This window comes from Crinia signifera, chromosome 12, assembly GCF_055691185.1.
Source record: "Crinia signifera chromosome 12, ASM5569118v1, whole genome shotgun sequence".
NCBI classification, from domain to species: domain Eukaryota; kingdom Metazoa; phylum Chordata; class Amphibia; order Anura; family Myobatrachidae; genus Crinia; species Crinia signifera.
Window position 1 is genome coordinate 71514610 of NC_139228.1, and position 15796 is coordinate 71530405.

The 15796-nt window shown below is 47.4% G+C and overlaps 1 protein-coding gene across 1 annotated transcript in view; it reads left to right on the forward strand.

The window, feature by feature from the left end:
- The window catches only part of ASB2 (ankyrin repeat and SOCS box containing 2), a 59942-nt gene extending 47378 nt beyond the window's left edge, over nucleotides 1–12564 (forward strand). The window contains exons 7-10 of the mRNA XM_083167585.1: nucleotides 106–280; nucleotides 2937–3495; nucleotides 5953–6106; nucleotides 9059–12564. Coding sequence (XP_083023711.1) covers nucleotides 106–280; nucleotides 2937–3495; nucleotides 5953–6106; nucleotides 9059–9201 — 1031 coding nt within the window. The 3' untranslated portion in view covers nucleotides 9202–12564. The remainder of the gene's footprint in view (nucleotides 1–105; nucleotides 281–2936; nucleotides 3496–5952; nucleotides 6107–9058) is intronic.
- Nucleotides 12565–15796: the final 3232 nt, after the last annotated feature.

A 15796-nucleotide genomic window follows, 5' to 3' on the forward strand; every position in this document is an offset into this window, starting at 1 on the left:
TAGTGAGGGGTGTGAATCAGGCCCCATTTCCCCAAATCACACTAGCCATTGAATGTCGCATTTAATTTGTCGTTCTTTCTTCTAACCGAGCCTTTCTTGTCTCAGGAGCTGACATAAACACCCAGGCGAACGACAACGCCAGCGCCCTGTACGAAGCCTGTAAGAACGGACACGACCACATTGTGGAGTTCCTCCTGTCACAAGGCGCCGACGCCAACAAACACAACAAGGACGGTTTCCTGCCCATCCACATCGCCTCCAAGAAGCGGGACAACGACCAGTGAGTTCCCCCCTCTGCTCCTCTCGTGCATGATCTCAGACCCTCACCAAACACCCCGCATGTTTCCAACATGAGAGAAGAGAGATTAAACTGACAGCTCTTGAAAATGTAGCAAATAGTGAGTAATGCATCTGGCACTGGTAATACTAACAGCATCCCTGTCCTGCAGCCATGTGGGGGTCTTATGTCACCTCTCAGGAATCTCGGCTGTTTTTAAACATATAACTACAACTGTGGCAGCGACGGAGTTAAGTGCGCAGGAGCAAAGTCACTTACATGTTACATGGACTGTCAGTATGTATCTCAGTCCTCAAGGTCCGAACCTTTCCTCGCGGTCTCTTGCGAATTCCAGGCGTATACATTACACACAGTCACTCTGACAAGTGTAACGAGAAGCTTATTGTGACGTAAGTCTGGTATAATATTACCTATAGGCACCAGTGTAATTATCTCGTTATATAACATTATATAGGTTTTTCATAAATATTCATATATTTCGGTCGGTATTTCCTTTTGCAAAGGTAACTGTTCTGCAGCCAGAACCTCTGTCTAATAATCCCATACCTCCAAACATGACCCATTCCAGGAGGTAGAAAAACACTCCGTTCCTGGACTTACCTTATGTCCGTCACCTGCGTTGAAATAGTTTATTGAGGAGAAAGGTGTTTCAGCACAGGTGATGGGAAATCCAGGAACAGAGCTGATTCAGGATCATAGGCGGATTACCCCTCACACATTCTATTGCCCCCACCCCCGCCACCCCACTGCTGCGGCTGTGGCGGGTGCCAGGCAGCGGGACGTGCAGCGTGCAGGTGCCAGCGTGTCCCTGCGGTGTATGTGAGCCAGCCAAGGTCCGCTGCGGGGTCCCTGCGGTGGATGGGAACTAGGTTCCCACTAGTTCCCATCTGCCGCAGGGACCCCGCTGCTGACCTCACATCCGCCGCAGGGACCCAGCGCAGCACCTATCCCCGTAAGGAACCATGTGTGTGTGTGTGGACTGTGCCATGCCGGGCCGGGGGGGGGGGGGGGGGGGGTTTGGTGTGTGTGTGTGTGAGTGGGTGGGGCCCCCACAAACCTTATAGCTCATAGCGATCCGAATTGGGCCCAGCCCCGACGGTCGGGTTTCCACATGCGCATTCCTGCCAGGCCATTTGCTGCGTGAAGGTAGGGCCGGAGGCGGATCCAGGGCATACCCCTGGGAATGCGGGTGGGCCGATGCCTGCAGGGAGCGCGGCGGCTGACGTCACAGGAACGTCAGCCGCCTGTCCCGTTTTCATCCTAGCGCTCCTAAATAAGTCATTTGAGACAGACTTTTATTTGCAAAGGTAGGAGAAATCATTCGATATTCGGCGACTATCATATGATTTTTCCTGCTAGCGGATGCATGCATCTGTCCTTGTACACATCCCTTGCATGTTATCCAGGGTGATTCGGTGTGTGTGTAGCGAGCGGTACTGAATTACCCCCTTAGTCTCTCCTTCAATGGGTCATGTTAGGAGGTAGGAAATCCCATGGTCTCTCCCAGCGTCTTCCTATCGACCTGAAGGCAAAGGTGCAGTTACAGATTATTGGGGCAGAATGTAATATGTTGACCTACAGAAATGTTAAAAATGTTGGTACTTGTTTCCTAGAAGGGCACCCACGATTTTGATCTCAGGCATCGCAAGGAAAAAAATTGCGTTGGTCGCATCGCATGCGGCCAAAAAATCGCATGCGATGCGACCGACGCGGTTACCGCGATTTTACATAGGGAATAATGTTAAATGGCCCACAGACCCCAAATAGCCACCCTGGAGTGTGAAATGCCCCCCCCCCCCCCAATTGTTAACGCCACTCCACGATCAACGTCAACCCGAAGAGTGGCGAGCGCAGCGAACCCGCGTGGGGCGGCGGTACGCGTCCTCCGACCTTTTCATACCCCCACTATCCACGTCGGCGTGGAGTTGAGAATAGAAAGTGTGTCGAGCGCAGCAAGCCACCGAGCCCGAAGCGTGGCGAGCGGACACGCATTACTTAACATGTATTCCGCGTCCGCTCGCCACGCTTCGGGCTCGTATTCCGCGTCCGCTCGCAACGCTTCGGGCTCGGTGGCTCGCTGCGCTCGCCACACTTTCTATTCTCAACTCCACGCCAGCGTGGATAGTGGGGGTATGAAAAGGTCGGAGGAAGCGTACCGCCGCCTCTCGCGGGCTCGCTGCGCTCGCCACGCTTCGGGTTCACGTTTATAGTGGGGGGGGGGTGGGGGGGTGGCGTGGGGGAGCATTTCACATTGTAAGCACCCATTAGGGTGCTTAAAAGCACCCTTTATGGTGCTTATACGATCTTTCATCTCATAGGGGGCAAACATTGCGTCACATCGCATGCGATGCATGCCATGCAATGCATACCATGCGATGCGATGTGATGAATACATCGCGCAATGCACATCGGGGGCGCCGCTATAATACACAAGTACCGCAAACCACTCCTTAGGCGAATGCCCGGCCTTACATGCGTTATGTCAGTGCGTGTGGCCGTCATTACCCGCAAGTCATCCTACGTTTATACTGGAGGTCTGCGCTGTTATCTGGGTTCACGGCGACAATGGGAATAGTGGGGATCTGCTTTGTGTATCGATAATTAAATCGCTGCTGTATCGCACGTTACTTTCCCGTAGGATTGTTTCCATGCTCATACCAGTGACAAGTCGCACGCGAGTCAAACGGAGCGGCATCAGCCCCCTCCACATAGCGGCAGAACGCAACAATGACGACATCTTGGAAGAACTGATTAACATCGGCTACGATGTCAATTTCACTCTCTCCTTTGACCGAGCCAGACTGTACGAGGACCGGCGCAGCACCGCGCTCTACTTTGCCGTCATGAACAACAATATTAACACAACGCAAATGCTCCTGAAAGCTGGAGCCAACCCCAACATCGATCTCATCAATCCGCTGCTAATCTCCATCCGGCAGGGCTGCCTAACCACTATGAAGATGCTCCTAGACCATGGCGCCAATATTAACGCCTATATCTCCACCCACCCCACCTCCTTCCCAGCCACCATCATGTTCTCCATGAAGTATCTGAGTTTGTTGAAGTACGTCTTGGACCTCGGCTGCGATGCCGATTCCTGTTTTACATGTCAGTATGGAAACGGGACCCATCCGCCCATCGAGCTTAACCGGCAACAGGATCAAATACCCGAGCGCAAACAGCCCAAAATTGTGCAGGTACAGTCATAGTAAAAAATTATCCTTTACTTATTGTGACCACTTGTGGCGCCTTACAATTACAAAAAAATTTTATTATAATAATTTACTTACAAACTAGAGATCATTATTTATTTTTACAATTATACCATTGGCCAGCAGGTGGCCCAAATTTAGCCAATTTGGATCAAGGTAAAAAAAAACAGGATAAAAAAAATCACTCCTTAACCCCTTCAGTGGTGGTGTTTTTTTTAAAGAGCGCTCCCCACTGGGCGAGTTTTTTATGGGGAGCGCTCCCTAAAAAAAACCCACCACACTCTCCCTGGGTCCGGGCAGCGCCGCTGAACTGTGAATCAGCCGCTGCCCGGCTCTGCTCCCCGTTGCCCCGCCCCTGCTCCCGGGAGCTGGCTTGTCATAAGCCGGCGCCGGACAGGAAAATACAAAAGCCGGAGGGGAGGGGGGAGGAGGCGCCGCAGAGGGCTCTAAACAGTGGCAATCCCGAGAATTTTCCGGGTTGCCAGACTGGGCACTGAGGCACAGCCCGGAAAATTCTCAGGATTGACACTGAAGGGGTTAATGCAGCCAGTGCTAGTGTGTTCTCGTGTTTCCAAAATGGCAGTGGAGAACACACTAGCACTGGCTGCATTAAGGAGTGATTTTTTTTTATCCTGTTTTTTTTACCCTGATCCAAATTGTCAGAAGAATAAAGGGATCATACACCCTTTTGGAGGATAAAAGACTGTCTTGCTTTCCATATAACGTTCTTTCTACTTATTTGGATTAAACTGCTATATCGAAAGAAAATAACAATAAGTGGTGTGAGCATAACCAATTTAAAGAGTGGTATTTACTGCATACCGAGAAGAATGGAGATGGTACGCCTGAGAAGTGATACCTATTAATCACATGTTTAAGGCCATAATAGTAAAACCTATGGTTGAACGAAAAATCCATTGAAACCTCATTAAAGTACATTTGGTTGAATCCTCATAAATGAAAGATTTGTCTAAAAAGTGTTCCACCCTGATGAAGTCTCATAAAGAGACGAAACGCGTTGGATATTTGTTGTCATCCATAACCTAAAGAAAACACGGTACTCTTTACCTAGCACGGTGCCCATCGCGGCCATCGCATGCACTAAAAAACGGGTGCGACGCGATGCCCGCGATTTCCCATAGGGAACAATGTTAAAGTGTCAATGGACGCGATTTTAGTGTTCAATGCCTTAATGCCCGCGATTTTTCCATAGGAAACAATGTTAAATGGGCCACAGAGCCCAAATAGTCCCCCTGAAGTCTGAAATGGCCCCCACAATTGTTAACGCCACCCCACGATCAACGTGAACCCGAAGCGTGGCTAGCGGCGGCGGTACGCGTCCTCCGACCTTTTCATACCCCCACTATCCACGTCGGCGTGGAGTTGAGAATAGAATAGTGTGGCGAGCGCAGCGAGCCACCGAGCCCGAAGCGTGGCGAGGGGACGCAGTTACCTTCACAGGTAAACACATCCCTTCGCGGGCTTCACAGGTATCCGCGTCCGCTCGCCACGCTTCGGGCTCGGTGGCTCGCCACACTATTCTATTCTCAACTCCACGCCGACGTGGATAGTGGGGGTATGAAAAGGTCGGAGGACGTGTACCGCCGCCCCTCGCGGGCTCGCTGCGCTCGCCACGCTTCGGGTTCACGTTGATCGTGGGGTGGCGTTAACAATTGTGGGGGCCATTTCAGACTTCAGGGGGACTATTTGGGCTCTGTGGCCCATTTAACATTGTTTCCTATGGAAAAATCGAGGGCATTGAGGCATTGAACACAAAAATCGCGTCCATTGACACTTTTAACATTGATCCCTATGGGAAATCGCGGGCATCACGTCGCACCCGTTTTTTTAGTGCATGCGATGGCCGCGATGCCCGCGATTTTTTACCCCCGATGACCGCGATGGACATCGTGGGCGCCGTTCTAGGTAAAGAGTACCGAAAACACTCCCGATACAAGATTTGTCTCTAAAAAAAGTTTGTTTATTTTAAATTTGTATTTTAATATAGGTTTTATCCTTAAGAAAAAGTCTTTGGTGATTATGGATCTATAGAATTAGGAAAAACAGGAATTACCAATATGCCACCTTCTTATTGGCGCTGTATAACACTACTGTGTGGTTATTTGGACTGTGGGGGTCCCTCTAGTAGGGGGCCTAGTGTTAGTAGCGACCTTAGCAAATAGCGCATTCTAGGGATTTTGTGTTTGATAATGTTACTCAAGCCTAGCAAATACGTACATATGGACACATTAGTGTGCAGTGCGAAAGTGCGCATTTTAGTGAGAGGGAAATACGTACTTAAAAATGTAAATGAGGACCTACACCCATCTCCTTTTAAAGTATGTGTGTGTGTATATGTGTGTGTGTGTGTGTGTGTGTGTGTGTGTGTGTGTGTCTGTGTGTGTGTTCTGTAGTAATCCATTACTCCCGAATATTTTGCAGTTCTGTGAGATGGTGTCTACCCCTGAATTCAGCCGCTGGGCCGGGCCCATTATAGACGTCCTGCTGGATTATGTGGGGAATGTGAAGCTTTGCGCACGTTTACAGGAACATCTAGACAGTTACGCCGACTGGGAGTGCATAAAAGTAAAATCAGGTAAGTACAGAGTTCCGTGTGCTGAGACCGCGGATGGGTTTGCGCCATTATTTCTTTATCGAAAATATTTACAGCTCATAAAAAGCTGCTTCATCATCCAACTGCAGCCACGTCTAGTCTATTACGGTCTACCCGTCTCTGTACAGCGCTGCGGAATCTGTGTGCGCTATATAAGAAACTGGTAATAAATAAATACTGAACGATATTGTTAAGGATACCGTTCAGTGCCATCACCGAGACCCCGGGCGGACATGCCGTCACTGACGATATTGTCAGGCGATCGGGGATATCATTAACGACCCATGGGAGCGCATATCGTTAATTATATAGTGGGTACACACTGAAGGATGTGCACAAAGAGATTGTTAATGAGATCGTTATTTTGCATATTGTTCACGAAGATCTTACAGTGTGTACCCAGCTGGTAGTTTCTCTCTCCACGTTATGACTTTTTTAAGCTCAGTACATCTGGCCCAGGTCGGCTGGGCCCTGGCAAAATGAAGGGGGTTGGCCACCAGAAACGGCGAGTGTGCCTGGAAGGGGGCGTGGCTATGCCCATATGGCAAAAGTTTTTGTTTTTGCGGGCAGCCGGATGCAGGTGGGGGTGCGGGCAGAGAGCACAGGCTGCAGCTGAGCTGCGTATGCTGGGCTGGGGAGAGAGGCTGCTGCAGTGGCAGCCTGTCCTCTCTCTCCCACTGCCCGGCTCTGCAATGGGGGAGGGGTAGAGCGGGCCCCGGGCCCCTCCATCAGACCTTGTCCCGGGTAAAAAGTGCTCGCTCCCCCTCTCTTGGCGCCACTGGGCCCAGGGGGGTGTCTACACTAAGTCTTGGAGAGTGATAAAGTGGAGGGAGTTAAAGCACCAGCCAGTTAGCTCCTAACTGCCATGTTACAGGCAAAAAAATGACAGAAGCTGACTGGTGGGCAGTTTATTTCTCTTCTCTTTACCACCCTCCAAAGCTTAGCAAAGCTTGGAGAGAGATACAGGGCGGGATGCACTAAACTTTTGGTATGCAGGAAAATCCGCACAACAGTTTGTCGCAGCTGGCGATACCCCATAGAAGCCTATGGGCTTCATAACACATACCCTGACTACCCGCACAGACCGCTGCCGGTGACCTCCTTCTCCCTAGCCCCGTACTTCCCCTTCCAGGTGCAGGGAGCAGCAGGCTGCAGCAGCCGGGCAGGAGGAGGGGGGAGATCCATCGGGGACCTGCTCAACACCCCCCCCCCCCCCCTCTTATCGGAGGAGCTGCCCTTTGCGATACTAATCGCATATGTTAGTGCATGCTGTATGCAATTAGTACTGCTGGTGGCGGGTAGCGGTAATGGGCCGGTGAATGGTAGTGCACCCCGCCCAAATGACCAACCAATTTGCTCCTAACTGGCATTTTCAAACACAGTCTGTAACATGGTAATAAGGAGCTGATTGGCTGGTACTTTATCTCTCTCCTCTTTCCCTCTCCTCGTGATTTGATAATCCACCCCCATAATCACGTGATGCATCAAGAAATGAGTTTTGCTGTTTTTAGTCTGTTTGTATTGTGCACAATATATATATATATATATATATATATATATATATATTTATTGTATTTATTCCATATTTATACTTCTGTGTTTGTTTCCTTGGTATAATATTTAGGTTACAGTTATAGTTCTGGGCTTTGTACATTGAGCATTGGTTTATTTACACAATAAACAATCTGACAGACACATAAGCATCAGGCTCTGTGCGTGTAAGAATGCAATGCTTGGTAGCGCTATTGTCTGCCCTGTATTGGGCACGCTCTTATATCTCGCCCCGGGCAGGCTCCTCATCTGCCTAATTGCTTTATAATTGGCTGCAGAGGGTCATTACATTACATAAAGGGATATACATTAATAACTGAGCTACGGGTATGTATGCAGAGCTGGAACATTGCGAGAAGGGGATGCGCGTGCACGAGAGGCGTGCGCGTCCCCTTCCGACGGTGCTTTCAGCTGCTCCCCCAGGTCCCAGCCGGCTTGTCTGCTCGCACCCCCCCCCCCCCCTAACCCTGTCCGTCTCCCTGAGGCGGAGACGGACAGGGTTCCCGTCGCCCCGCCGACGGAGATTGAGACGCGCGTGAGACGCACGAGCGTCTCAGTCTGATGGCTGGCGAGGCTGCTGGCGGATCGCCAGCGGGGACGTTCTGGCGATTCGCCAGCCAGGAAGAGGCCTGCCCCATCTGTAGATTTCAGTTTGAATACACCCCACCCACATCTAAGTCTCTCTGCACATGTTACATCTGCCCCACCTGCAGTCAGTAAATTTGGAGGTTTGCTGCTTCAAGCTGATATGCAGGGGTTTCATACTAGGTCGACACTATTTAGGTTGACACGCATTGGGTCGACCACTTAAGGTTGACAGGGCTTGAGGTTGACACCTGAAATAGGTCGACATGGCTAAGGACAACAGGGTTGGAAGGTTGACACAAGTATTAGGTCTACAATGGCAGACAAAAGTTCGACATGAGTTTTTCACGTTTTTTGAGCCAACATCTGCGTGGTGGGAGAGTAGAATAGTGCGCCGATCGCAGCGAGGCACCGCGCCCGAAGCATGGCGAGTGCAGCGGTACACTTTGACAGTGTCCATGTCGACATCCGGAACAAAAAAAAAATTGCACCCTCATGTCCACCTTTTGACTGTCAACCTTGCCATTGACAACCTAATGCTTGTGTTGACCTTTCAACCCTCTCGACCTTAGCCATATTGACCTTCACTGGTCCTTCATCGACCCAATGACCCAAGGCCAGCCTCTTCAAACCGCCACCCAGTAAATGTACCCGTTGGTGTGTAGACCAGCATTTATCCAGCTGACCAGGGCAGACAAAGGGTGGTCTAGGGTATGAATGGTCCTGTGACAAGCCGCAATGGCGCCCCCGGGTGTACCGATTGAATCCCACAGGCTCACAGTCTTATTTCTCCCGTAGAACCTCCACGGACCCTCACTCACTTGTGTCGCTTGAAAGTTCGGAACTTGATAGGAAGCCAACGCATCAAGCTGCTGGACACCTTGCCTCTTCCGGGCAGACTGATCCGGTACCTCAGCTACGATACCTCGGACGTGTGCTAGCTGTGGGACAAGGATGTGCGCTGAGCTACCAGGAGATGTGGAGTCTAATGAGAACAGCTGATCGATTATTAATGGCAGTTGATGGTGCCAGTAGCAGTTCTGCCCCTACTGGCTGGTGTCGGTCCTGCAAGATGCGATCCCGGTGTTCCGATGACCTTGCTCCAAGGACAACTTGAGCCATGGAAGGGTAAGGTCACAGAACGGAGAAGAGGTACAGTCCGAAGAAAGCCCCGTCACCTGTACACAATGGCGGCAATCATTTAGTGAGCCCACTGCACACTAAATGTTGTATAGACTGCTGTCAATCACTGTCACTTTATATTTAAAAGTTTTGCATGAATAATTTTATTGGTGTGATTATTTTGTTTGAAGCTGATTTTTTTTTTTTTTTTTTTTTTTAATTTGATTCCAATTCTTTTATTGTCCGGTTGGAACCATGTAAATGACATTTATCTATGATACGTTCATAATTATGAATAACTATGGTCGGTAGGTTTAGGGGTTTTTTGTCGGTCCCCCTGAATACCTCTAATTTATAACGTTTGCTTTATACGTAGTTGTTAGTAATATCAGAAGACAAACCAGACAAAAATAAAACCAATTGCATCCGATTCAGAGTTGGGCGTCGGGAAACGGTCAGCAGGTCGACACCCGATATACACCCGTCTTAGGTCGACACGGACAAAAGGTTGATGTGTCAACCTTTTGACTGACAATCTTCCCAGTGTTGATCTTTTGACCCTGTCAGCCTTAGGCATGTTGACCGTTTGTCTGTATCGACCGTCTGCTGCCGACCCAACGTATGTCGACATTAGTTTGGTCAACCTAGTGACCCATACCCTTGGGTGTTAGCCCATGACCCATTTCTGTAGTCTACATCTCTGTACCAGATTCTCATTTGTTAATGCTAGTTTACCACCCTCCTCTTAATGCTGTTATCACCATTGCTTCCAGCCATATCCTACAGCCACGGCCTGATTGAGGGTTCCAGCCGCACTAGGCTAATTCAGAAGTGAATATTTCTCTACACAACATTTTTTATTTGAATTTATATAACACATGTGAGCGACGTTGGTATTTTTTCCAGATATTTTGCACATCTGTCACAGAGATGTTTGCACTCAAAAGGTTAATATATCCATGGGTCCCAATTATCAAACGATATTTGCAGCTATTTCCCTGATAGCACCCATATCCAGGGATTAGCCATAAATATTCTCCGAATGAATGTAGGAGAGACCAATCTCCATTCCCACTGGCAATCGCATCCCCTCGCGGATTAAAACCCACAGTGGGTTTGATTACAGGACAGGGCAGTGTGGCAGTGGTAGCAGAATACAGTATGTGATATGTTTAATTCTTAGGACACCATTCCGCAATTAGACCTAACCCCTCTAGCTCCTACTGGCTGCCACCTTTACGTATGACACACCCACCCGTGGCTGGCAGAAACAGGGGGGAGGATGCCACCAAGATGGGGGATGTCGCTGGATTTCGCACCGTATGTAAAGTTAAATACCAGACCGATATTTATTGGTATCATTGCGATACTAAACCTAATATGCCGCTGGTATTAAGGTTCATTGTAAATGGGGCTCATTTTTGGGGAAAATATATACAATGTTTTCCATAAAACAACTCTTGTCAAGTGATTTCAAGAAAATTGTGACTGACAGAGGCCAAGGATGGCGGGGGTATAGGGGATCCTGTATAGTTTGGGTAACTAGTGACCCCTAGTGGTGGCCAAAATATATGGATACAATTTTAAAAGCAACCAGCTAGAGATTTTGCAGACCTGCAATGTAAGAGTAGGGACTTGTATAGTCTTTAAAATCTAACTTTTAATTCATAGTTTACTATATAAAATAGGGACCATCGTCCCTAGAGAATTGATGCACACAATACACAGCACAACTACAGAAAATTGTGCAGACGGACAGGAATCTACTGAGCTGATGCTTTTCTCCATAAAATCACACGCTGCAGTGTGGCCGGGCAGGTGCTTAAAATGCTACTTTTTTTTACTGTATATTATTCTAAGGGTCCATGACCACGCCTCCCGTAATTAGGTCACACCCCTGAAAAGTAACTGGCACTGGCCAGGCTCTCTACTGCCCTGGCAATAACATAAGGCAGTCGGCCTTCCTACCGTTGAAATTGGTACCTGCTGCACTGGTGGTCGACACAAAAAGGGGGTGGAGCTAAGGGGCGGCGCCCGGGTAGATGGTCCTTTTACATCATTTTAGGGACCGTGCCCAGCACTCCAGCTGGGCAGCCGCCGTCGCCCTCCCTGTACTGAAGAGATGGCGTGCGCTAACAAAAAAACATGAAAAACTCATTTTGACCCATACAGTAATAAGAGTCTGATGAGTGTATCTAAGAAGCAAATGGGAGAGAGATAAAGTGCAGAGATATTCCAATCTATCTTTCTGCAAGGCTTAGTACATAGATAACAGGGTTATGTTTTTTTATGAGCACTGGCTTGTCCAATAGCGGCAGACATTACTCAAGATGTGTCTGTATACGTATCAATATTAATCCAGCTGGGGAAAAACCACGCTGTAACTATTTATTTAACCTAGCTATTAGTGCCGTTGGCATCATATGCAAATGAGTAGGTACACACAGCAGGCGTTTTAATGATATAATTTTTTTTTTTACAACAGTGCCATCAATTGAAATCGTTATTTAATGTAATATATTCAAAGCAACTTCGGTACATCAGCTAGTAAACAATAAAGATGCAGGCACTCCTTTGTATATAAAATGGCATGATTCAGGGTTTTTCTGTTAGAGGGCGGGATGTACTAAAGGGAAAATGCTGTAAAACGGGGGTTTTAATGCATTTTCCTATGTACCAATACCCGTCTGCCCCGTTTTCGCCAGGCAGGGTATCGCCACCCTCTGGGTGGCGATACCCTATAGAAGCCTATGGGCTTCTATCGCCGCCCGCCGTCCGCGCGCCCCCTCCTGTCCTCCTTTGATCTCCTCCTTCCCCAGCAGGTGTCACAGCCGGCAGGACATCCGGCTGCAGAGGGAGGAGGAGACGCAGGGGGACACTGGCAGCCGCCGGGATGTGACGGAGACCCCCGCAGACCACCTTACAGGTATCGCGGGGGTCTCCATCACTGCAACCCGATGCTAGCCGCATATGTTAGTACATATGCGGCAGCTGTCACGCGAAGGGCGGCGATGTATATTAACACATCCCGCTCATAGAGTTTTATTTTCATTTTGGACTAATCACTCCCCTTAATAAAGTTCAGATCAGGGTGATATAATTATAATTTTTGTGCAGAGTCAAAGTATTGCTCCCATACCAAGCAATCACATAGGCCCTTATTCAGATCTGATCGTAGTACAAATTTGTTCTCAAAATGGGCAAGTCCATGTGCACTGATGTGGGGCAGATATAACATGTATAGAGAGAGTCATGCTGTGTACACACGGTCCGATTTCCTTTCCGATGTTGACGATATAGTCAACATCGGATCGGCATCGGATGCAGATCGCAAGGGTTTTAACCCTTGCGATCCCGATGCGCGTTCACATATCGGAAGCCAGAAAGTCTTGGCTGCCTTGTCTATATAGTGCAGATCTGCACTATATAGACAAGATAGGATGCAAATCGGATGTGCCTTAAGATCCTATCCACGATCCTATCTGATCAGATCGTGGATAGGATCTTAAGGCACATCTAACGTGTGTACACACCATCCGATTTGTTTGAGTTATTTTGTTTCTGTGTAGGCTAAATACTGTCTGTATTATTTTTACACTGCAATTTAGATTTCAGTTTCAACATATACCACCCAAATTTAGCTCTCTCTGCACATGTTACATCTGCCCCACCTGCAGTGCACATGGTTTTGCCCATTTTGAGAACAAATTTGTACTGCGATCAGATCTGAATAAGGGCCATAGTGACGATCGGACTGGACTCACTGGGGTCAGTTCAGTTACCTGTGAGTTACTTGCGCCCACTGGGAAGGGGTTGGGATCATTTGGTCTACAGCATGATGGTCGACAGTCACTAGGTCGACACCATTAGGTCAACATGGGAAAAGGTCGACATGGGTGTAGGTCGAAAGGTCATTAGTTCGACAATGTCTAGGTCGACAGTCAAAAGGTTGACATGGGGCTTTCACTGTTTTTTTAACCTAAATGTCAACACAGTCGACATGGACACAGTTTAAAGTGCACCGCATCCCCTCGCTGCGCTCGCAATGCGTCGACACACTATTTTATTCTCCCACCATGCTCCCTATGGTACGGCATGAAATACCGCCTGTCGGCACATGTCGGCTCAAAAAACATTGAAAAACCCCATGTCAACCTTTTGACTGTCGACCTAGACAGTTGTTTTATTATACTTTACTTTAAAAATGGGCATAAAGTGGAAAAATAGTAGTGTGCCGAACACAATGTAGCACAATGCCTGAAGCATGTCAAGGGGACATGGTACATATATACGGTGTCCATGTTGACGTACGATTACATAGACACCACGTAATCATGAAAAACTCTTGTTGACTGTTGACCTTGCTTATGTCGACCATAAGCTTGTGTTGACCTTTTGACAGTGTCGACCTAAGGTATGTTGACCATTTAACCCCGTAACCTCTGCACCTAATGGAACTGACCCCACTGTACGCTGACATGGAGCTATTTCTTTATTCTTATATTAAGCTGTAATGTTATAACATGTAATTATATTAGGCTGCAATGTTATCTCCCCATATTTATCTTATAAGGGGGTATCCAATTACCTACAGCTAATTGCTATGCTATTAGCCCCGACAAGCCGCAGCTTATCAGGGATTTTGTTTCACCTGCCTCAGTCAGGTGAAACAAAATCCCCGATAAGTGAAAACTGACCTGAATCCGTGTATTTTCGAATGAAAGGGGTTTTTTGTTTTTTTCCCCCGGGAGATCTAATTGAAAAAGAAAAAAAAATACCGGTGAAACATAAGAAAAAAATCACAAAAAACTCCCATTTTTTCCCACCAGGTGTTTTATCACATGTAGTTGGATACCCCTCTTAGAGTCTGCATTACACATACACGGGTGTTTATAATGTAGCAGTTGTTTGTAAGAAGGGAGGAGGATTATCTATCACCTCAGCACAATCTTTCCTGTCAGTGACATACTGTATCACGGAAGCAGCCATTTTGATTCATGAAACAATATAAAAATGAGGTACCAGAGCTAAATAAATATCTTTCCGATGCAATTTGTCCAGTTAGACATACGATATATTTAGTATTTAGGAAGTTTGTGGTTTTATTCTTTGAGGTGTGAAAAACAAAACTTACCAATTGTGTGTTATATACAATGATTTCTATAATTGGCCGGGATTGACTGAGTTAAAAATATTCCAAATATGAAATGTGCAATTCACTTGTTTTTTTCCAAGAGCACTTTTTTTGTGTGTGTGTGTGTGTGTGTTTGTGTGTGTGTGTTTATTTAGTGTTTGTATAATACTTTTTTATGAGTTTGTATTTTGTACTGTTTGTTTCCAAATCTGATTTTGAATAAATGTTTACAATGTCCGACTTGTGTGAGTTTTTGGAAAATGAGCGCTTCACACGAGGGAACACAGATTCCACAAATCGTTGAACGCAATGAAAGGAAAAGATGTGGATGTGTAAACGCTGGGAAATCAAAGGTAGATAAACATTCCCATCTGCGTTGTGTACTTTCACTGTCCTTAACCCACCCAGCAAAACCCCAAGAGGAACGGTTTAAATAGAGCTTTTGCACTTCACACAGTGTTGATTTGAGGATAAGATGGGCCACTGGCCCGATATTGTACAGTGTGAGCTGCAGAATGAATATGAGTTGTAATCATGGGGCAGTTATTTGCTACGTACGCAGCAGACTTCCTGCCCAGCGGTGTAGCTAGGTGGCATGGTGCCCGGAGCAAGGACATATTTTGCGCCCCCCCAGTAATGAATTGGGGGCCTGGCTAACATGTGTTGGTATGTTACATTTGAAATATATAAGACGCTGTAACGGAATTTGCTGCGCTATATAAGACGCTGTAACGGAATCTGCTGCGCTATATAAGACTCTGTAACGGAATCTGCTGCGCTATATAAGACACTGTAACGGAATCTGCTGCGCTATATAAGACACTGTAACGGAATCTGCTGCACTATATAAGACACTGTAACGGAATCTGCTGCGCTATATAAGACACTGTAACGGAATCTGCTGCGCTATATAAGACACTGTAACGGAATCTGCTGCGCTATATAAGACACTGTAACGGAATCTGCTGCGCTATATAAGACGCTGTAACGGAATCTGCTGCGCTATACAAGACACTGTAACGGAATCTGCTGAGCTATATAAGACACTGTAACGGAATCTGCTGCGCTATATAAGACACTGTAACGGAATCTGCTGCGCTATATAAGACACTGTAACGGAATCTGCTGCGCTATATAAGACACTGTAACGGAATCTGCTGCACTATATAAGACACTGTAACGGAATCTGCTGCGCTATATAAGACACTGTAACGGAATCTGCTGCGCTATATAAGACACTGTAACGGAATCTGCTGCGCTATATAAGACACTGTAACGGA